General features: G+C 36.0%; 3 protein-coding genes across 15 annotated transcripts in view; 1 reads left to right on the top strand and 2 right to left on the bottom strand.

Moving 5' to 3' along the window:
• slc35f6 (solute carrier family 35 member F6) overlaps positions 1-2232 on the bottom strand; it is a 9140-nt gene extending 6908 nt beyond the window's left edge. Inside the window, exons 1-2 of one of the 3 annotated variants that reach the window (XM_048206435.1) lie at positions 2114-2232; positions 161-351 (exon numbers count right to left, since the gene is read on the bottom strand). In XM_048206435.1, coding sequence (XP_048062392.1) covers positions 161-237 — 77 coding nt within the window. In that variant the 5' untranslated portion in view covers positions 238-351; positions 2114-2232. Of the gene's footprint in view, positions 1-160; positions 419-1555; positions 1697-2113 lie in introns of those variants that run through there. The other 2 variants (XM_048206434.1, XM_048206433.1) reach the window with 2 other exon arrangements.
• Positions 2126-19834, top strand: mideasa (mitotic deacetylase associated SANT domain protein a). 9 transcript variants are annotated; one of them, XM_048206420.1, is made up of 14 exons: positions 2126-2264; positions 3848-3930; positions 4111-5436; positions 6775-7011; positions 9249-9561; positions 10391-10457; positions 10548-10690; positions 12429-12532; positions 13218-13293; positions 15430-15518; positions 15633-15755; positions 16133-16240; positions 17603-17814; positions 18842-19834. In XM_048206420.1, exons 3-14 carry the CDS (start codon positions 4165-4167, stop codon positions 19074-19076), a joined length of 2979 nt encoding a protein of 992 aa, XP_048062377.1. In that variant the 5' UTR covers positions 2126-2264; positions 3848-3930; positions 4111-4164; the 3' UTR covers positions 19077-19834. The 9 variants fall into 9 exon arrangements, with proteins under 9 accessions (XP_048062377.1, XP_048062376.1, XP_048062371.1 ...); XM_048206419.1 differs by having other exon boundaries at positions 4075-5436; positions 15633-15695; XM_048206414.1 differs by having other exon boundaries at positions 4075-5436.
• Positions 19824-24052, bottom strand: zgc:153896 (uncharacterized protein LOC569930 homolog). 3 transcript variants are annotated; one of them, XM_048206431.1, is made up of 6 exons: positions 23756-24052; positions 23220-23347; positions 22193-22338; positions 20866-21492; positions 20226-20457; positions 19824-20086 (listed from the first exon to the last, which is right to left on the bottom strand). In XM_048206431.1, coding segments are annotated over exons 1-6 (1209 nt in total). In that variant the 5' UTR covers positions 23758-24052; the 3' UTR covers positions 19824-20012. The 3 variants fall into 3 exon arrangements, with proteins under 3 accessions (XP_048062388.1, XP_048062389.1, XP_048062387.1); XM_048206432.1 differs by having other exon boundaries at positions 23903-24051; XM_048206430.1 differs by lacking the exon at positions 23756-24052 and having other exon boundaries at positions 23220-23723.
• Positions 24053-24068: the final 16 nt, after the last annotated feature.

The following is a 24068-nucleotide window of genomic DNA, read 5'->3' as shown; positions in this document are numbered from 1 at the left end:
GTATTCACAAACAATGAGGACACGAGGTACAGTTTTGTGAAAGACAGCGAGAGTACATCCTTGTCCGCTCTATTAATAGAGGTAAAATTTGGGGCAACTAATAAAAGTAAGCAGAAATAACATGTAAACAATTCCCATCTAGCGCGTGCGTGCTACTTACTTTGCGGATAGTGTGTTGATGGAGCCTGTGGTGAGCATCAGACCGGCGAGAAAGAGCTGGTATTTGGTCCAAGCCATGGTGAGTGTTGGACTGACTGACTGACCGCGAACATCAGACACTCCAGTTGTCTTGAGATTTGTCTCTCTTGCTGATGATGATGATGACTACAGCTATCTGAACAGGTCGTTCCCCTGTATGCAAATCACATGATGGCGATCATGTGACACACCAGCTGACGCCTTATTTCCGTGAAGAGGTCTGCTTAATGTGACATTTAAAAGAGCAACGCTGTCATTTGTCTATACTAATAATGAAACTACAATGTGTGTTAATACTAATAATTATTATTATTAATAATAATAATAAATAAATATTTTACTCAACAGTATAGTACTTTGAACTAGAAAACGTTATAAGAGACAATATGATATTATAAAAAGTTTCTTTGTTTCTCAAATGTTTGTGTTGCTTTGTAGAGATTTTGAATCAGTGACTGAAAACGTTGACCAAAAATATTAGTTCAGATTCGTTCACTGATACTTTACGTACGCCAGTAGGTGGTGACAGAGTCATTTGCATCTCATAAGAGTCGTTGAATCTTCCACTCCGATTCGTAAAAATCTGCCCCCCTTTCTTTTATCCGCCAACAAGTGATATATATTATATAGTTAATCACAGTCCGCATTCACACGCTTCACAGGAGAAAAGTTAATGCATGGACGTGAACTAAAATGATTCGTTCATTTAATTTTTTTCTTCAAAAAACACTGATTCGTTAATTAATTAAACACTAGTTTTATCCAACATAAATATGTTATTTTTATGCAACTAGTACTTTTTATGCTACTACCAGTACTTTTTTGCTCAAAATGTTTTAGTTGTTCATTATTAGATACTGGTTCTTATTTATTAGTTACTTATTCCAATAGTGACTAGTATTTAATTATACTTTACTAGTTAGAAAAAAAAATAGAACTAGAATTTAAATTTAAAAAAAAAATAGAACTAATATTTAGTATTTAGAACCAGTGTTGGGTAAAAAACAACACTAATTACATCTTCAACAGTGTACTAATTAGCCTACTCTTTCTAAAAAAAATATATATATATATTGGATTACTTATTAATTACTTTATAAATCCCATATCAGCCTCGACCAGCTGAACAATACAAGGACAGACACAAAACTGCACTTTTGATTCTTTCAAATAAACAATAAAGAACTGCATGAATTATTCTTGAACTGACCAAAGTATTTAAAGTGAGAAGGTTACACTAAAAACATTAACACTAAATTTTGATGTAAATCCACTAGAATTGTTCTACAGTCTATAATTACATCAGAAGTAACTGTAATTAAATTACAGAAAAATTAAAGGCTTGTGACACGCTTACATTTTTGTGGTAAGGAGCCTGACATCAAGTTACAATTACATGTTGTCCAAAATAGAGCGCTGGACTTTTATATCTCGAAGTCAGTGAAACTTCCAACACATCCTGTGCAGTATATCTCGAAGTCAGTAAAAGCGAAAGTAACTTGCAAATATAAATGTCGTCTTTTTCAGTTGGTCTCACTAATTAAATATTGCACATTCCATTCCAGCAGTGCGCGAGAAGTTCCTCCCGTCCAATCACAGCGTTCGCTTTTGCGCCTTGTATCGCCTCGCCTTCAACCCGAAACACGCTGATTGGCTGCGTGGGTGCGAACTGTTTTGTTGATAAATAACTTTGATGGATTGGTTATTTCAAGAGGATCCTCGAACTCTACGCATCCTGCAAACAGATCGGTAAAACTGCGCGTAAACGGCAGAATGTAAACAGGAAAGCAGATTTGGTGACTACAACCGAGGTGTTCGGATACAAAAAGTTGTTATATTTGTCAGCCTACATGTTACAAAGGCCTCTCGATGCATTATGACATGGTATTTTAAGGTATCAAATGTGCGCACTTACGTCTAGGCGTTTACGTAGACTGCATTGTTCGTAGTGTGCTTATGGTCATGCACGCTGTTGACTTTGCCCAGGGCTGGAACTGTTTTGTAAGGTGCTGTCAGCCGAACTTGAGAAGTAAGGAAGGAGTACGTCAAAACCATATTGCAACAGCGTAAGTACGCTACAGTTCTATTCAATTCATACACGACATTTCGTTCAATAAGCCAAGAAACGCAAAGGAGCAAAGTGCACTAATACTGATACTTTGTAGTGTTACAGGGAAGTATGTAGGGTGGTTTGCTTTGCTGTGCAGCGTTACTTATACAGATACTTTGTTATAACAAATGTTTTCATCGTAGTTTCTGGTTTGGGAGGGGTCATCATTGGGTTGAAAAGTAGTTCTGCTTGTTCTCTCTCTCCTGTATTCTCTCCCTATCTCTCTCTCTCCCTTTCCCTCTTCACTTCCTGTAATTCTTGTTGTCTTGCATTGCACTTTTTACGCCCCTCCCGTGCCTGTCTGCTGTTGCCTTCTGCATTCGTGTTTGTCAGGTTTCCTGGTTTCAGACCACTATGTTCCTTCTCTACGCACAGGTCTTGTCAGTAAGCCATTAATTAATGCTAGGCATAAGGGAAATTTTCAAATTTGATGTCCTGTCACTCGTGAGTAAGTTTTGACGTTATGGCCTGTTAGGTAATTGGTGAAATGAAGTTTACTTGACAACTCATTCTATTTATTGTTTCTGTAGATAGTTGATTTGTTTATTTGGGGACCCACACTTGCATTTGGGTCAGAGTTTACATGATAAAGAAAACAAAAAATGTTTAAAATGTGTCTTAGATATGTACTCTTTTTGTATCATTTTTTAAGAAAACATGTTTAATTTCATGATTTTAAAAATATATTGTGGTGTTCAATAAGGGTTTGCGTGTTGGTTGCACACATTTTAAAATTAATGTTTTGTTATTTAAAAAAAAAAATCTAAAAATTAAAAGCATAAGATTATGCAAATCTACTCAATCCATAACTTAATGCTTTTAATTTTGTTTTTCATTATGATAGCAGGATTCATTTCAACCTCACATTTGTATATTTTTTCCCCGTTAAAAATTATGAAAATGAATTTTAATTCAAAAAGTAAAAACATGATTATTAGAGAGTCCCCTGAGGGGGCAGGTAATGGAAAAAATATGAGATAGGAGGAAAAATTTGTTTGCAAAAGTTTTGCCTTTCCCTGGGAAATTTTGTGTTTCACACAAAAAAAAGTGTTGCGTTTGCTCACAAAACTTAGAGAAGAAGTGTGTGCAAGTTATTGTTTGTATGAATATCATGTTTAATGTATTTTTTGAATAATTTAATGGATCCGGACAAAATGAAATGAGTGTCATGTCAGTGACCTATTTGACATATCATCCCCTTGGAATTATAAGGTTCTATCTGACAATTTTGTCAAAATTGAGTTATTCACATATTCTTATTCGGTGACAAATTATTTACATTATGTGATGTTTTTGGTAATGTTAAGTACATTTGGGGACTTTTTATTTTAGAAAACAATAAAGTTATATCTACAAAGTCCAATGGAATGCAAAAAATTTGAAGCTCAATATCAGAACTGCTCAGAATGCAGATAGAACCTTATAATTCCATTATGCATTTTTTTTTTGTCTTTTTATGTTGTGTATAATGCAGACAGCATTAAACTCATATTGTGACTGATTTCAAAACCTAACTTTTTGTCTTTCTCTCCTTTTTAGAACATTTCACTGTGACTGAGGAATGACTGAGTTTTTAAATATTTACACCACCTTTATACTGCAGTTTAGAAGCAAGTGGGGAGGTGAGGCTTCTAGACCCCACATAATCCTGCATGTACTCTGTAAAAAAAAAAGTTATTATTATTTACACTCAGCCTTGTTTAAACCTAATCAGGCTTATTTAAACCTGAAGTGCTGAATGCCCTAGGTTTTTGCTTGTTTTCTAGTTTTACACAACTGCCATGAGTCTTTCTCCACACCAGAGAGGAACCATAAACAGTATTAGTAAGCAGAATGTTGAAGCCATTGGTGAAACAATGCAGCATTCAGGGGATATCTTCTACAACGTGGGAGCTCCTCCATTGGAGCAAACTCACAGCAGTCCGGAGGTTTTGGTGGATTCTAGCCCTGAAGTCCAGGGCGTTTTCAAATCTGATAAAGGATATCCGGTCCGAGGGCATTTTCAGCAGTCAGGACCAGTGAAGTGGGTGCATCAGGACCCAGTGCAGACCTCGAATTGGTTTCAGGGCCTCCCGAACATGAATAAGTGGTCACAGAATTTTGGCCCCTCTCTTAGTGCTATGGATGACCCAAGGGCCTTTCACAAAAGTCATGAGATGGAGGCTATGAAGTTGGAGAAGCTTTCACCAGGTTCCTCGCAGTCCTACACAGATGCCTCTCACGTTCCTGGGGTGGAATGGGACCATCATACGATGGCAGCCATGCATCATGCTCAATTCCAGGGTCTCCAACAAGGTCACAGACCTGCAGACCTCCAATATCAGCCTCAGGGCATGCATCACGAAATGCCTGATTCCACTCTGCAACCCTTCCAGTTGGCGTTTGGACCTACCAAGCAACCGCAGGCAACTGGTTTTCAACAAGTCTTCCAAGGCAACAATGCATCTTTAAATATGAACTACAACGAGAAGCCAAAATCGCAACAGCAGCTTTTGCAGTTGCAACAGCAGCAGCTGCATCGCCAACACCAGATGCAACAGCTGCAGCAAATGCGTCAGTTGCAGCAGCAGCAACAGCATCAAATGCAGCAGCAGCAACGGCTGCATCAAATGCAACAGCAATACCACCAGCAGAAGAAAATGCAGGAACAGCTGCAACAGATGCAGCAGCAATTGCAGCAGCATGGACAAGGTTTTCAACACATAGAGTCTATAGAAAAGCAGCGAGCCAAACAAGAGCTTGAGTCACAGGATCTTACCAACACTCAGGTGAAAACAGAATCGAGTCAGACCCAGCTCACTGTCCCTCAACCACAACATCTTGTTCCTCAGGCATCAAATTACCAGGAATCTGGCCCTGCAGAGGCCACTCCAGACCTCCAAGAAACCCAAACCAAACGTCAGGTCCTCCCTCGCCGCTCTCGGCGACTCTCTAAAGATGGCGCCTCTCCTCAAGGCGACCAGCCCTCCAAGGACAAGGTTTCTGCCCAGAATGGAGGAGTTGGTGGAGTTCAAGGACCCACAGTGGGGGTTATCCAAAGCACTCAGAGACGACGGAGGGCCTCAAAGGAGATCAACCTCGAGACTCTTGCTCAAAAGGCTTCAGAGATGGAATTTCTGCCAGCAAAGGTGAGCCCGTTTCATTTGGAAATCCATTTGAAGCCTAAATTTACAACAGTGGAATAATAGAAATACGTTCTAATATTAAATGGAACATATTTGAACATACTGGGCTGGAAATGTTCTTAAATACATTTTGTGCGTGCCACTAGCGTCACCAAACTGAATTGCAAATACATTGATTGTTTTCAAAAAACGTTTCTTGAGCACACTCCCTTCCTGCCATTGGTCAAACAAAAAGATAGGCCCGACCCCCAAATCCATTCCATTGTTTGTGGTACTTTTGCAGGATGCTCAACTAAACAAAGTAATTTTTAATAACGCTACAGTGTTTAAACTTTCTTAGGAAATTTAATGGCTGTTCAAACCATTCAAAAGTTTGAAGTTGGTAAGATTTTTTTGAAACATTCAAAAGTGTGGTGTAGCTCAACAGGCTGCATTTATTTGTGAAAATTGATTATAATTTAAAATAATTATTTTCTATGATAATATAATTTAAAACGTAATTTATTCCAGCAGCTGTTACTCCAGTCTTCAGTGTCACATGATCCTTCAGAAAACATTCTAATATGCTGATTTGGTGCTCAAGAATCAGACAGACTTTTCTGTCACTTTTGATTGATTTAATTTGTCATTGCTGAATTAGTAATTCTTTTTTTGTTTTTGTTTTTCTGTAAAAAATATCTATGGGATATTTTGCTGCTTCGACGTTGATCTCCTAAGTTTTTGTTGTTTAAAATAGCTTATGAATTGGCTTATTCAAAACCTTAAAATTTCCACTGCTGACGCTAGAAAGAAGCTGAAGCTGGGTGAAACCTAATCAAACTGTAAAGTAAACATTACAGTACAAACTCAGCTCATAGTAGTGTTTGCTATCGAGCTTCCCCAGTCATATACAGTATGATGCAGTAAAGTTTATGGAGTTAGTGAGCATTGTGAAGCAGTTTGGTGAGCAGCTGCATGTCTGCACACCTTCACATTCCACACTCTCTCAAAATCCTTTCAGCTGAACTTGGGAGTGGCCGATTCACCAAGCCCTATTTGCTAACATTTATCCGATCCAAACTTCACAAAACAAGTTTATGGTATGAATATATTATTTTAAATATCGTAGACTGTCTTCAAATACTTCCATGTAACAGGAAATAGACACCGTTATTTATTTGAGAAGGATATTTTAAAAAAGTATTAAAAACATGGACTGTAACTATGTTTTTAAGATTGCGTAAACCATCTAGTTCTGTGACTCACTTAAACGCTGCAGGTTGCTTAAACATAATTAACTTTATTTGTGCCTCTCTATCTCTATTTACATCTTCTTTTGTCTTTTTAATCTTCTCTTAATAGTGTGAGGACGTTACTCCTGGTAGACCAGCTGGTATGGCCCCCCTAGTCATCCCAGTCTCGGTGCCAGTTCGCAGAGGTCAAACCCAAGTGGAAGTGCCGGGCAGCTGGGCACAGACGGATAATGTTCGGCATCCCTCAGAGATTTCACATCAACAGAACCAGCCTGATCGCAAACCCTCTGTTATTGTAGCACGCCGGCACTCGTTAAAGAACTCCGCATCCGAGAGCTTCATACAGGTACAGGTTAATGTCAAGTCAAGTCGGCTTTATTCATATAGTGCTTTATACAACACAGATTGTTTCAAAGTAGCTTTACAGTGATGAACAGGAAAACAGTGATCAGTGACGCAAATTCTGAATTCTATTCTTGTGGAAAGAATCACTAAAAAAGGAAAGTGTCATTATTCAGCATAAGTCAGTTCAGTGTTGATTCAGTAACTGTGTAAAGTTCATCTTTATTATGAAAAGAGTTCAGTTCAGCTATAAAGCAGCTCTACAGAAAACAGTGATGTCATCAACCAGCTCAGTTCAGTTCTTGTTCAATAGTGTCAATGCAGTCAAATCAACAATATTGCTAAATATTAAGTGTCCCTAATAGGGATGGGCGATACCACTTATTGGGTCTCATTCATGAAACATTTGTAAATATGTGAGTGATTTGCGTGTAAAGAGACCTTCCCGAAAACTCTTCTCCCGATTCACAAATACTTCGTAAATGTCAGCAGTGATAGTGAAATGTGTGTGTGTGTGTGTGTGTGTGTTAATGAATTCCAATCAGTCGTAAATGGGACACACATGCACGCTCATTCTCAATTACCATAAATCCCGCCCATTAAATCCGACTGACAACTATATATGGGCATCATATTATGACACCAAACGAAGGATTTTGGCCATTTTATAGGAAACAATTTCCATAACAATTAAGGGGCCATTAGTTTGCCCAGCCCTATTGAAATCAAATAATTATTTGATTAAAGTGCTCCATTTGCAGATGCTATTACTGGCTCTCACAATAAAAGTAAAAAGAAAAAACGTATGTAATTACTATATATAATATTTTTTCAAAATGCTGTGTAAATATGTACCCGATTAAGGTGAATTAAAATGCAGCCTTATTAATGAGCAAAACGTTCGGATGTTAAACGCACTATTTACGCGTGGCTGGGAGCAGGTGTAGATTTCTTTCGTACCAACTAACATTTGGAAAATACGAACATTTTAATGAATCCGAAAATTTACGCCAGAACCACTTTACACACGATTTACACAAAAATTCGTTCTGCTCGTGTTTCATGAATGAGACCCATTTTGTTTTTGATACGATACCAATACTTTCAAAGGCTAGTAACCGATACAATACCTCTAAACTGAACTTTTAAGTTATTAAATTTTTTAATTATTAAATTACTAAGAGTAAAATGGGTAATGATATCCACTTAACTTTATATTTGAAAGGCATTTTAACATTCAATACGTCTTAATTGCAACTTATTAGGTTATATTTTTGTTTACATATGATTTTTACTGGAGTGGTAACCATGGAAATCTACAAATACTATTGTTGGACTACGGTCACTGTAGTAAAACCACGGTTCATTTTCATAAGAGGCTGCCAGTGACAGGCTGTTGCAACCTTTTTATTCTGACAGTGTATGATTTATATTAACATTACATAATAGAACATGATCAATATGAACCTTTAACGTTTAATTTAAATGAATGTAATTGCAAAAACTATGCGAGATACAATTTAAATTTGCTTGTGAAATAACTTAAACATATTATGTTTGCAAAGCATTGTTCTGGGCTGCCATTCCCAAAAGCATCAGTGGTTTCTTATGATAATTTTGGGAAACGCAGCCCTGTTTGAATGCAAGGTCAGAAGTGAGTGAACGCTGTCTATGATTGATTGGATCTGCGTGAGTTCAGATGAGCAGGAAAACAGTGCTATCCTACACAATTATTCGCTAACATAGGTTATTTCTTCCAATTCAGTGCTTATTGTATGCATTAAATTTCTTGTTCACTGGTACAAAATCACTGGTAAAAAACACACCTTAGTATCAATATTTTTTTATTTGAGTATTGATACTTGCATACTCGCATCAGTATCGATATATCGATATTCAGAATCGATACGGCCATCCGTAGTCCCTGACTAAACAAGCCAAAGGTGACAGTGTCAATGAACCCAAACTCATCATTTTGCTCACCCTCAAGTTGTTCCAAACCTGTATGGACACAGAAGAAGATATTTTGAAGAATCAAACAGCTGACTGTAGTCAATGACTTTCATAGTATGGAAAAAAAATACTATGGAATTTTTAAAATATCTACTTCTGTGTTCAGCAGAAGTAAGAAAAACCTACAGGTTTGGAACAACTTCAAGGTGAGTAAATGATGACAGAATTTCATTTTTGGGTGAACTATCTCTTTAAAATACCTGTTTCTGCCATTTATGTTTTAAATAGGGTAAAGCGCAAGAGGACAAATCCAGGCGGCGCCCACGACCTGAGCCTTTGGTCATACCTCAGCCGTGCACTTTCATCGCCCCTTCTGTCTACTCCAGCATCACCTCCTACCAGAGCAATCTGCGCTCCCCAGTGCGCCTGCCAGACCATGCCAGCATTATCCCACCGTACACCCCGCCGCCCATTCTTTCACCTGTGCGTGAAGGCTCTGGGCTGTACTCTGTTCTGTTCCTCTCTTCTATGGCAGCAGGCAGCCAGGTCCTACCACCCCCATCCACACCACGGAGCGGCACACGAAGCTTGCTGCGCACAAGTGCGTTCCACCTTGCATTTTGCTTCTTCTTTTTTTTTTTTTTTAAAGTAACAATTTACAATAAGGTTTTAAGCATTAACATTTACTAATGCATTAGTTATGCATATTAAACTACCAATGAACAATAGTTTCTTACAGCATTTTTCATTTACAGTATAAACACACTATTGTTCATTGATGGTTGTTAATAACTGATGTTAACGTACAACTTTTAATGGTAAAAATATGTTAGTATATTTAGAAATAATAATAAATGGACCAATGATGAAAAATACTTTTATTATTATGTAAACCTTATGTAAACTTATGTAACCTTATTGTAAAGTGCCTCCTTTTTATCTTCAGTATTTGTTTTTTTCATATTTATTAATAGATGAATTAAAAGTTATCATTAGTTAGGTATAATGAACTGTCAATAAACTGTACATTCTTATTTATTAATCTTTATTACTGTTAATTTACAGTATAAATACATTATTGTTCATTGTTAGTTAATAATTCATTAACTAATGTATATGTAAAAATAAAACTTAATCTAGATGAATAAAAGCTGTAATTGTATTGTTTATTAGTTAATGCATTAGGTATCATGAACTAACAGTGTTCAACTTTATTGTAAAAAATTTTAGTGTAGTGTTATTGTATTATTAGTTTTTAGTTGTTAGTTCATGTTAACTTACACAGCCTTAATCTAAAGTGTTACCTTTTTTAACTTTTTGTTTATTAATCTTTATTCTTGCTTATTAATTCCAAATGTACTGTAGATAAACTGTGTGTAGTTCATATTGACGTGATTTCTCTCTTGCTGACTTTATTTTCTGCACTTCAGGCAGTTCTGATATCACTCCTCCTGCACTCCCACTGATCGGAGAAGCAACGCCTGTCAGCCTAGAACCGTGAGCATTTATTAAAAAAAAATAAATAAAGCTATTCATCACAATCACTGTCCACTGATCTAATATGTTCTCCCTCTCTTGCATGTTTAGCCGCATAAACATCGGCTCTCAGTATCAGGCAGAGATTCCAGAACTATGGGATCAGACCTTGGCCCTAAAAGACCAGCATAAAGCTACATTGGTCTGGCTCCCTAATTCAGAGGCTGATTCTACGGCCTCCCAGGATACAAAATGTAACTTGTCTTTAGACTGCATTGATATACAGTGGGTACGGAAAGTATTCAGACCCCCTTAAATTTTTCACTCTTTGTTATATTGCAGCCATTTGCTAAAATCATTTAAGTTCATTTTTTTTCCTCATTAATGTACACACAGCACCCCATATTGACAGAAAAACACAGAATTGTTGCCATTTTTGCAGATTTATTAAAAAAGAAAAACTGAAATATCACATGGTCCTAAGTATTCAGACCCTTTGCTCAGTATTTAGTAGAAGCACCCTTTTGATCTAATACAGCCATGAGTCTTTTTGGGAAAGATGCAACAAGTTTTTCACACCTGGATTTGGGGATCCTCTGCCATTCCTCCTTGCAGATCCTCTCCAGTTCTGTCAGGTTGGATGGTAAACGTTGGTGGACAGCCATTTTTAGGTCTCTCCAGAGATGCTCAATTGGGTTTAAGTCAGGGCTCTGGCTGGGCCATTCAAGAACAGTCACGGAGTTGTTGTGAAGCCACTCCTTCGTTATTTTAGCTGTGTGCTTAGGGTCATTGTCTTGTTGGAAGGTAAACCTTCGGCCCAGTCTGAGGTCCTGAGCACTCTGGAGAAGGTTTCCGTCCAGGATATCCCTGTACTTGGCCGCATTCATCTTTCCCTCGATTGCAACCAGTCGTCCTGTCCCTGCAGCTGAAAAACACCCCCACAGCATGATACTGCCACCACCATGCTTCACTGTTGGGACTGTATTGGACAGGTGATGAGCAGTGCCTGGTTTTCTCCGCACATACCGCTTAGAATTAAGGCCAAAAAGTTCTATCTTGGTCTCATCAGACCAGAGAATCTTATTTCTCACCATCTTGGAGTCCTTCAGGTGTTTTTTTAGCAAACTCCATGTGGGCTTTCATGTGTCTTGCACTGAGGAGAGGCTTCCGTTGGGCCACTCTGCCATAAAGCCCCGACTAGTGGAGGGCTGCAGTGATGGTTGACTTTCTACAACTTTCTCCCATCTCCCGACTGCATCTCTGGAGCTCAGCCACAGTGATCTTTGGGTTCTTCTTTACCTCTCTCACCAAGGCTCTTCTCCCCCGATAGCTCAGTTTGGCCGGACGGCCAGCTCTAGGAAGGGTTCTGGTCGTCCCAAACATCTTCCATTTAAGGATTATGGAGGCCACTGTGCTCTTAGGAACCTTAAGTGCAGCAGAAATTTTTTTGTAACCTTGGCCAGATCTGTGCCTTGCAACAATTCTGTCTCTGAGCTCTTCAGGCACTTCCTTTGACCTCATGATTCTCATTTGCTCTGACATGCACTGTGAGCTGTAAGGTCTTATATAGACAGGTGTGTGGCTTTCCTAATCAAGTCCAATCAGTATAATCAAACACAGCTGGACTCAAATGAAGGTGTTGAACCATCTCAAGGATGATCAGAAGAAATGGACAGCACCTGAGTTAAATATATGAGTGTCACAGCAAAGGGTCTGAATACTTAGGACCATGTGATATTTCAGTTTTTCTTTTTTAATAAATCTGCAAAATGTCAACAATTCTGTGTTTTTTCTGTCAATATGGAGTGCTGTGTGTACATTAATGAGGGAAAAAAATGAACTTAAATGATTTTAGCAAATGACTGCAATATAACAAAGAGTGAAAAAATTAAGGGGGTCTGAATACTTTCCGTACCCACTGTAGCTAATGTTCACCAAATGCATATAACACAGACATACTCACAGGCTACCATTCAAATCCTTATTTTCCAGTTGATGACCTTATGAACCTGGTCTCCTCCAGTGTCATGTGTGGAGGAGGAACCAACCCAGAGCTAGCGATGCACTGCCTACACGAGTGCAGAGGCAATGTCTTGGTGAGCACAGTCCTCAATGCACAGTTGTTTGGACACTTAAGTTAAACATAAAAATCACATTGACACCAGTTTGTTAAATGTAATTGGAAAAAGTTAGAAAACTGTTTACAAAATTGTTTGTAATATTCTATATCTAATGCAATGAAATTCATACACTTTTAGTGACTTACACTACCGTTCAAAAGTTTGGGGTCAGTAAAAAAGTTTTTGACAAGTCTCTTATACCCTCCAAGGCTGCATTTATTTGTGATCCTGCATTTATTTGTGATTTGTGATCGTGATCCTTCAGAAATCATTCTAATATGCTGATTTGGTGCTTAAGAAACATTTTTTATTTGAAAATAGTTGTGCTGCTTAATAGTTTAGCAGAAAATGTGATACTAATTTGATCAATTTAATGCAATTTAATATATATATATATATATGAGCAATATCACACGAGTAGCTGTGCGATATAGCTGTATATCAGCACGGCTGTGATTCGTCCGTAGGCCGCAGGCAATAAGTAGTGATGGTTCCCAAATATTAATTCAGTCATCTAAAGCAATACTAAAACGTGATTCTCTCTTAAGAAGAGACAAATCACAGCCGTGCTGATATACAGCCATATAGCACGGCTACTCGTGTGATATTGCTCATATATATGTTTCCTGGAAAAACAACAAATATTGTTTTGACACTGTAGGAAGCTTTGGAAATGATGTTGCTGAAGAATCCCATCTTCTCCAGGAACCACCATCTGGCCAACTACCACTACGCAGGTAGAAAATCATTTACAGAAACATACAGTAGTGGTCTAATGGAAGAGCTCATTGTGTTCACTTTAGAAATATTAAAGGTGCCCTAGAACGTCTTTTTAAAAGATGTAATATAAGTCTAAGGTGTCCCCTGAATGTGTATGTGAAGTTTCAGCTCAAAATACCCCATAGATTTTTTTTATTCATTTTTGAACTGCCTATTTTGGGGCATCATTAAATATGCACCGATTCAGGCTGCGGCCCCTTTAAATTCTCGTGCTCCCCGACCCCGGAGCTCGCGCTTGCCTTGAACAGCATAAACAAAGTTCAAACAGCTAATATAACCCTCAAAATGGATCTTTACAAAGTGCTCGTCATGCAGCATGTCTAATCGTGTAAGTATTGTATTTATTTGGATGTTTACATTTGATTCTGAATGAGTTTGATAGTGCTCCGTGGCTAACGGCTAATGCTACACTGTTGGAGAGATTTATAAAGAATGAAGTTGTGTTTATGCATTATACAGACTGCAAGTGTTTAATAATGAAAATAGCGACGGCTCTTGTCTCCGTGAATACAGTAAGAAACGATGGTAACTTTAACCACATTTAACAGTACATTAGCAACATGGTAACGAAACATTTAGAAAGACAGTTTACAAACATCAATAAAAATATCATGATATCATGGATCATGTCAGTTATTATTGCTCCATCTGCCATTTTTCGCTATTGTTCTTGCTTGCTTACCTAGTCTGATGATTCAGCTGTGCACATCCAGACGTTCTGCCCTTGTCTAATGGCTTGAACATGAGCTGGCATATGCAAATATTGGGTTCGTACACCCAGACTGTTACGTAACAGTCGGTGTTATGTTGAGATTCGCCTGTTCTTTGGAGGTCTTTTAAACAAATGAGATTTATATAAGAAGGAGGAAACAATAGAGTTTGAAACTCAGTGTATGTCTTTTCCATGTACTGAACTCTTGTTATTCGACTATGCCAAGGTTAATTCAATATTTAATTCTAGGGCACCTTTAAAATTATTAGTGCTGTCAATCTAACTAATTAATCACACATTTTTCTGTAATTAAACAGGATTAATCACAACGTTAAAATCTTTTATATATTTTTATTTTGTAATCTGAATCTCCAAATTAATGCAGAAACAAAATAAAGGAAATTTAAAGATATTTTAAATCTTTGTTTGTTTTAGTAAGTACTAATAAATGAAGGCCAGTATCACCGATACCAAAAATTGCTACTGATCTCTATTAAATTACTCTATTAAATGTAATTTTACTACTCTCTGTTAAATAGATTTTTTTCTCAAATTCTGGGGATGAAATAATAGACATTCAAAATTACAATATAAATGAAAGCCATCATTTTTAACATTTTAATGGGCTTAAAAATATCATAACAATCTTTAATTTAAGTGAACTTAATCTTCACTAGGGCTGTCACGATTTGTCTATGAAACTATTGTGACTATTCTGAATACTCTTTTTAAGCTTCATTATTCTCAGCAGCAAGGTGGAAACTTCACTGTTTTTGAATTAATTGTCTTTTGGTCTGTCTTCCCATTGTGACTTCTAAAGGAGCGGTTGCCTGAAATAACCTCGGTTACATCAAATAACCGCAATCAGATGGTTAATTAATAACCGCAACTGGCCTAATCATCATAAACCCTTTATAGTAAATGTCACATTTAGCTGTGCCTTTTAATATAGTGTGTTGTATAATGATGTTTCTGTCTCTGTCAAAATCTCTATTTGAAGAGCTGTCAGTCCACCCCCCCTTCCACCAAGTCTATTTTGCACATTAATTTTCACAATAAGAAAATTCTAGGTAAAACATTTGGTATCAGTATTTTTAAGTGAGGATCGATCCTCATGATGCAATGTCAGTATTGCAATATTTACACATATTTTTGCACTTACACTATTTACTGTAACGCTAGCCAAAGGATGCCAGAAAGGGATGCTACATTAACTTTGTTAAACACGTTAAACAGAAAATATTTATCACAGAAATGAATGCATTATTTTTGACAGCCCTAACATGCTGTCGCTGTAAATGGATAGTTAAATGATTGCAATCCAGCAGATTAATGTTTTATGGTGGATAGAAAGAGATTGATGTTTCTTAAATATTGACAGGATCAGATTGCTGGACTGTGGATGAAAAACGATACTTCAACAAGGGAATTTCTGCTTACAGGAAAGATTTCTTTTTGGTGCAAAAACTGGTATGCAGTCTTTTTTGGTTACTGTCTTATACTGGTCATATATTTATTCATATACAGTAAATAAAATTTTCCCTTTTTAAGGTGACATTATGTTTTCTCTGTCTGTTTTGGCAGGTGAGGACTAAAACAGTGGCACAGTGTGTGGAGTTCTACTACACATATAAGAAACAAGCGAAGGTGGGTCGTAATGGGACTTTTACATATGGACCTTCAGATCCAGAGGAAAGCCTCCCTGTGGTAAAGGCTATTAGTGCTTACTGCCTTTAGTCTTTGTCATTGTCTTTGACTTTTAAGCACATATACAGTGGAATCTATAATTAGAATCAGAATCAGAAAGTGCTTTATTGCCAGGTATGTTTACACATACAAGGAATTTGTTTCGATGACAGAAGCTTCAAGTTTAAAATGATGAAAAGTTATAAGGGAACTTATAACTGTGTGAGGAAGTGTGAGACCACACTGAAAATCATTAATCATTTTAAATATAAACAGAAAATTTGTACACTTACAAAATCTGTCCTACAATAAATTTGTATGTGATGCATGCATGCTGGTCATACTTCCCTCTGTGAGACTTTTTATATCATCATTCTGTTCTTTTATCTCCAACATAGACGAATGTGAAAGAGGAAGACAATGATAATAGACAACAGGAGGGAACACAAGATATTGTGGATGAGCGTCTACAAGATGTGGCCAAGACACTTCAGGAGAATGAGAATGTGAGTATTTGGAGTGAAAGCATACTCCTCTTTGTTTATAAATATAGTAAATACACTATAAATACTACGACATGTTTCTCTGGGTTGGAATATTAACCCCCGGTTTCATAGTAATACATAGCAAGTCGTAGTCCTGGACTAAAATGCATGTTTGAGCTGTTTTAACTGAAAGTAACTTAAAATATGTCAGTGTCATTGTTTTGTCTTAAAGGTGCCATCGAACGTTTTTTTACAAGATGTAATATAAGTCTAAGGTGTCCCCTGAATGTGTCTGTGAAGTTTCAGTTGAAAATACCCCATAGATTTTTTTGAATTAATTTTTTAACTGCCTATTTTGAAGCATCATTAACTATGCACCGATTCAACGCGCGGCCTCTTTAAATCGCCGCCCCCAAGCTCGCGACTCTATAATACATTGCATAAACAACGTTCACACAGCTAATATAACCCTCAAAATGGATCTTTACAAGATGTTCGTCATGCATACTGCATGCATGGATCGGATCATGTGAGTATAGTATTTATTTGGATGTTTACATTTGATTCTGAATGAGTTTGATGGTGCTCCGTGGCTAAAGCTAACATTAGACACTGTTGGAGAGATTTATAAAGAATGAAGTTGTTTATGCATTATACAGACTGCAGGTGTTTAAAAATGAAAATAGCGACGACTCTCTTGTCTCCGTGAATACAGTAAGAAACGATGGTAACTTTAACCACATTTAACAGTACATTAGCAACATGCTAACGAAACATTTATAAAGACAATTTACAAATCACGAAAAATATCATGATATCATGGATCATGTTAGTTATTATTGCTCCATCTGCCATTTTCTGCTATTGTCCTTGCTTGCTTACCTAGTCTGATGATTCAGCTGTGCACAGATCCAGACGTTAATACTGGCTGCCCTTGTCTAATGCTTTGAACATGAGCTGGCATATCCAAATATTGGGGGCGTACATATTAATGATCCCGACTGTTACGTAACAGTCGATGTTATGTTGAGATTTGCCTGTTCTTCGGAGGTCTTTTAAACAAATTTATAAGAATTTATATAAGAAGGAGGAAACAATGGAGTTTGAGACTCACTGTATGTCATTTCCATGTACTGAACTCTTGTTATTCAACTATGCCAAGGTAAATTCAATTTTTGATTCTAGGGCACCTTTAAGATGCACACCAGTAATGTTTTTTTCTAGTGTACGTTTATAAAAGTCATTTAAATGCCCTAATTGAACTAAGGCCTAATCCTGGCTTAGGCTAAGCCCTGTCTGTGAAACCGGGCCTAAATGTCTTGTTACTTTAGCCAAATGAATAGCTCATTCTGTTTGCATGGTTGTCTTTACTGGTTCATCCAGGAGAGGGCAGACGTGGCTCATGAGGACCAGAAGAATGGCCCTGCAGAAGAGTCTTCTGGCCCGATGCCAGTGGCGCAACCCTCCTTTAAAACTCCTTCGCCTGCACCTCCAAAGCCTCGCTCTGACAATACTGGGAAGAAAAACAGGGCTTCAACCGGTAACAAAAGTCAGGGAGAGCCAGAGGGTATTTTCCCTTGCAAGAAGTGCAGTAGGTGAGTCATTTGGTATATGCTGGTCTTTGAATTTCTACTCATTAAATTTGAAGTAAGCATGTTTGTCTTAGATGCATTTACCTCAAAGGACAGTTGAGAACAGTTTTCTTCCAGAGGTTTCTCAAACAGTTGCACTTATATGAGGGTTTACACTGTACTGTAAATTTTACTCTTGTACTGTACAGTTTATCCAAGTAGGATAAGAGTGAGAATTCTGCCCACTGTACTCTTTATTTCTGGTCTTCAATACAGTTTCTCTGGGGATTTGATGTTCCGACACTGAAGTATTACTTTCAAAATTTCAGTATTAATATTTTTTTATTAATATTCACAATTATTAATAATTTATAATCTTCACATAATAATTAGTAATATTCACAATTAATTTATTAAAATATAGCAAAATTTTATTAAAATTAAAATTATATATATTTATTAATATATATGTATATAGTTTATTTATATAGGTATATACATATATTTATTAAAATTGTGTGTGTGTGTGTGTGTGTATATATATATATATATATTACATTTAAATTAAATATAATACTTCTGTTTCATTAATGATATCCCAATATTATGATCAATATATAATTAATTTAATAGTATTATTATTATTAAAATTAATATTTTTATTATTACAATTCAATATTTCAATATTAAATACAATACTACAACACACTTAAAATAATTTTATACAATATAAAACAATTTCAGATTAATCATGCGTGGTTAGTAGAGTACTCTTAAGCAGAGATATTATAATTATAATCATTTTAATAATATTATGTAATTGGTCTGAGGCCACATATATAAATAGCAATTTTATTCTGTAAAGCAGAGGGAAATTATTTCACTTATGTTTAAAAGTATCCTTAAAGGTTTAGAAAAAATTGTCATCAGTTACTCACCCTCATGTCGTGCTAAACCCATAAGATGTTTATTGTGATTATTTGCACTCAAATATAAAGCAGTTTCTTATTTTATTGACTTAAATTAAAATGTGGTCCTTTTGTATATATAGGGTGTTCTATAAAGTGAAGAGCAGGAGTGCTCACATGAAGAGTCACTCTGAGCAGGAGAAGAAGGCAGCAGCACTGCGCCAAAGAGAAGAGGAGGAGCGAGTGGCTAAGGCAAGACAGGAGATGCTAGAGGCAGCAAGGAGGAAGGAGGCACAAGGAGGAAAGCAAGAAGAGAGTAGTGGAGCTGAGGAAAGCCCAGCAGAGCCAGATGATGAGCAGGATGAGGACTGGCATTGAGGAACTAGATGACTCCAGTTGGTACCAAAACTTTGCAACTTGTGCATCTTGGTTAAGGGTAGTTGGGATGTTTGAAATGATAACAGTGGATGATATGTCTTTGTCTTTTTATTTTTATCCAAATTTTATAAGAACTTTCCCCTGGTATGTATTTTTTAAAAATGCAGATGTGTGGCAATTTAGCATCATTCGTGATGAATGAGCTTTAATCAAATGAATATGAGCTGATTGTTAAACTTTTCTAGAAATGTACAGTCTTTGAGTTTGATTTTGATCAAAGTATCTGAACAAATTTTGTATGCCTTCAGAATGTATGCTTTTTGTATGCTTGAGAATGTATTTTTTACATTTGTTTATGTAATATATATAATATGTAATCAAGAACACAGATTAAAATTCCCTCCCTTCTACCTATGGATAATTCAATTAAATATTTCTTGTGCATGAAATGTATATAATGCATAAAAATCTTTGTATTATATTGTGTACAATACTGATTGTGTGTTTTTGTTTTTTCAGTACTCTAAAATGTGTATATTTATGTTTTGAATGCACTTAAAGGGTAGTGGAATATTGGGATTAAGGGATTTTTTAAATAAAAACACATGCAAATAAAATATGAAGTTTAGCAAATCACAACAAATACATATTTGACATATTGATCACATTTTTCACACTTTGTTGACTATTGTGAACACGCTTGATATTTGCTATATTTCATAAATGTGTGCACAATAAAAACAAACTTTCAGTATAAACTTGTTTTATTTGACTTGATATAATAAATATGAAAGGAAAAAGTTCAATTATTAAAATTACATTTGGTATTCGAAGAAGAAAACTTAGAAAACAATACTCAATTTAATAGTCATTTAGGTGATTATAATGCATTCAGAGTTTGCTGATTCCTATAAACAAGTAGTTTGGTAAATCTCTTCAAATGAAGGTTAAAATAACTATCATTAGTATCAGAAGGGTAGAAGACACATTGATTCTTCCACTGCTCCCATCTGCAAATAAGAATGGCATTAATTGGTTACTAAATATTCTTAAAATCCACACAGAAATTGTTTCAAATAATTTGTTTGACTGACAGAAGAGGCCATTTTGAATGAAACCCCTTCTGAGAATCAAATCAAATGTGCTTACCAACATCAAAGTTATCCACTAGCATGCCTTTGGTGTCACTGAGACTTCCATTGTTTGCTTCTGGAACTACACCCAACAGCTTACACATCAACGGATAGATGCTGACACTGTCAAATGGCTCAGCCAAGAAATTATTCTTAAAGTCTGGTCCAAAGGCTCGAAAGATCATTTTCATATCCATTTCCTCATTACTGAATCCATGATCTCCTTTGTTGATATGCAAAATGATCCTCTGCACAGACAGAAAACAAAAAAAAGTTAGAGTAGAAAATAGAAAATAATAGTTTTCATTCAGTTTGCCTTTGGTATTTATGTGTTTCAGTTGCCTATTGTCTGTTCTCATCATTTTATGGAGTTGTTCTGCTACCTGTGTTTTGGTTTTCTGAGTGTCTGAAGTGTTACTTTGAGTTTAGCTGAATTAAAGTGTATATACTGCAATTAAATCTTTTATTTCCAGTGTTTGAAACCTGTGAGGGAGTTTCTAATACCACGACTTAGGAAGTGACGGCAAATTTATACACCTCTATAGAAGTTTACCCCAACTATGACAAATTCTGCTTCTGAGAACCCCAGAAATGTGAAAACGGTCAATTGGGTAAAAAGGAAAAAAAAAGTTATATTTATTTCTAAAGCCACTTACAGAGTTGATATTGAACCCCAGGTCTGCCAGAAGGACTATAGGTTGAATTCTCTCATGTTTGCCAATGTGAAAGTGTTCTGGAATCTCTTCTTTCTTATAGACCGTCAGATTGGGATGTGCATTCTTCAGGGCATCATAAACTTCCTGTACTTTGCCCTCCCTAGGTGTGATCATCCCAAACCCACCATAGTCGAGCAGGTCAAAGCGGGCTAAATTTATTAAACTCATGTAATCGCTAAGTTTTATCTCATTAACCTCAGTGGCCTTTTTAATAGTGGTCATTCCATGGTCTGAGGTCAGGATGACATTGAGATGATCAGTCAAACCATTCTTGTGAATTGCCTCCCTGAGGTAGCCAATAGTGCGGTCGATCTGTTCAATAATCTTTCTTCTCTCTGGGGTTTCGGGGCCTACAGCATGACCCACATTATCCGGTTCTCCATTGTAGAGAGTAACAAAGTCAAAGTCCTCTTTGGTCAACCATCCCATCACAGTGTCTATATTCTGTCGCCATTCTGTCTCGTTGTCATCAGGATAACCATGATCTTCCACCAGGGAACGATCCACAGCTTGGCCACTGTAATTTACTCCTCCACCAGGATAGTGAAAAGATGCTGTTTTCAGACCCTTGAAATATATTGGAGAAGTTACTAGGGAAGAACAGTTGCATAATTTACAATGAGGGACAATTTTATAAGACAGCTTCAAACTACCAGTCAAATATTTGGCATAATTGTGTTTATTTATTTATGGTTTTGAATGAAGTCTCAAATGTTCACCAAGGCTGCATTTATTTTATGGAAAATACAGTAAAAAAAAAAAAAAAAAAAAAAAAAAAAAAAAGGTAATATTGTGATATTTTAAAATGTAATATATTCCTGTGATGGCAAAGCTGAATTTTCAGCATCATTACTCTTCAATTTTACATGATCCATCAGAAATTATTAAGTTTTGACATCACAGGGAAAAAAAAAATATATATATATATATGTATATATATATATATATATATATATATACATATTAAATTGAAGGCAATTCTTGTAAATTGTAATAATATTTCATAATACTCATGTCTTTACTGTATTTTTGATCAAATAAATGCAGCCCTTCTGAGCATAAGAGAATATATATATATATATATATATATATATATATATATATATATATATATATATATATATATTTTTGTCTTTAAATATAATTAAAGTATCTTAATTATTACAAACCTTTGACCAGTAGTATACATATATATATAAAAATCAAACATATTTTATTTTGTCTTTACAATCTGCTCACAAAAAACTTGTCAGAGGAGTAAGTTCACCTGATTCTGGGCCGTTATCCACAGGGGCAATGCACCATTATCCCACCATTCTGATCTTTTAAGCGTTGCCTTATGGGGAACTCTCATGCCAGTTGTATCATTAAACATCAGGTTATGGACAACACCATGATCCTCTATCCATCTCCCTGAATGAAAGATTAAGATACAATCATATATATATATATATATATTCACTGTACATAATGTTGAAAATTGTATTCAGTCATATCAGCCAATAGGTCTCTGTGGTCAAATAGTGGATTTAAATGAACAAAGATTATTTATGATCGCAGTGTACAGTACATGGACCTACATATCTTTTTCTTCTTCTTTTTTTTTTTTTTACTCAATGTGCATAATGTCAGGACTATAAATTGGCCATTGAACAAAGTTTATGAACTTGGAACACTGCTTGTATAACCTTGAAGTTGGAGAACATGCTAACTTTGCACTGTCGTTTAATGAGTTTATTGGGCAAGTAAGTATTTGTTTAGCAGCTCTCAGTAGACGGCTTAAGACTTTGAACATCATGATAATGCAGACTGGACAAGAATGTGAACAGAGTAAGCTATGGTGACGCACAACACATCTAAGTGTGAAGCAGATGCACGAATATTTGCACTTATTTCTGCAAAATTATATTAAATAATATTAAATTATATTAAAATATATAAAACTAATATTCTTTAAATGTATTAACATTTATATTTTTAATTTAAAATGTAAGTTTTTTTTTTTTTTTTTTTTTTAATATATATATTATTTTTAAAATTATTTTAACTCAAGATTGAGTTGTTTCTATCAGTCGCTATATTTAGTGATACAAAATATCCAGTGATACTAATTTCTCTGATCAATCAAATCATATGCAAGGTGTTTAAATAGCCATTGATTTAAATGTCATAACATTCAGTATGCATTACAAAAGTTACCAATTCAGTGTTTGCATGAACTGGACCTTTCAACATAGCAGTTTCTATTCTATGTCAATTAGACATTAAGCAGTATGCCATTAAGAGTACCTTACCAGTAATAGTTGTAAAATGCGATGGAGATGTCATGGTGATCGCTGGGGGATTGATGTACTTTGCCTTCACTCCCTCTTTAACAAGCTTATCCAGATTTGGTGTGTCCACATCTTGGTCGTAATCCCACCTGAAACCATCAAAAGAGATCAGCAGCAACTTATTATACGTCTTCCTTTTGGACAGGGGTTTAGTGCTCACACACAGAGACAAAGCCAACACCAGCAGAAGTTCTGACTTCATCTTGAGAGGCTGTTAAGCAGAATGAAAATCAGCAAGAACTGATCTTGGTGTTATTATCTTGGTGCATTATCAGGGGACTGATAAGACAATCTATACATTTTCTGAAGTTCTCAGTCAGTTTATTGTTACTGAAATTATACTCTTCTATCATACTTTCACTGAGTGAACAAATGATCGATCTTAAAATGTATTGTTGCCTATTGTAAATTAGAAAAGGTCTTGTTATTGAATTTCTTTAACTATTACCACCCAAGATAATTCATTTCCCTTTTCACAGTTTGCATTTTTGACCCACATGGGCAATTAAGAGGGTTTATCTTAAGAGATAAGGGTTTTTCTCCAGTTATAACCAGTAGCGTTCATTTAAGCACACTGCAGTCTTGTGGGTGATGTTACAGCATATCCTCTCTATAGGTTTGTTAAACAAAGCAAAGCACTTAACTGCTAAAACAATCACAATAAAATGCAGACAGATTAGGCTGTGCTCATAAACTGTAAAGGATGATCAATTTATATCATCATTATATACACACAAGAACTACTGAATGAAATATAACCGTCACATAAATAAGAGCATCTACGTTTGTTCAGTTATTATGATTATGAAC

Source organism: Megalobrama amblycephala, linkage group LG11 (assembly GCF_018812025.1).
Source record: "Megalobrama amblycephala isolate DHTTF-2021 linkage group LG11, ASM1881202v1, whole genome shotgun sequence".
Taxonomy (NCBI): domain Eukaryota; kingdom Metazoa; phylum Chordata; class Actinopteri; order Cypriniformes; family Xenocyprididae; genus Megalobrama; species Megalobrama amblycephala.
This window is presented reverse-complemented; position numbering and strand designations above follow the sequence as displayed.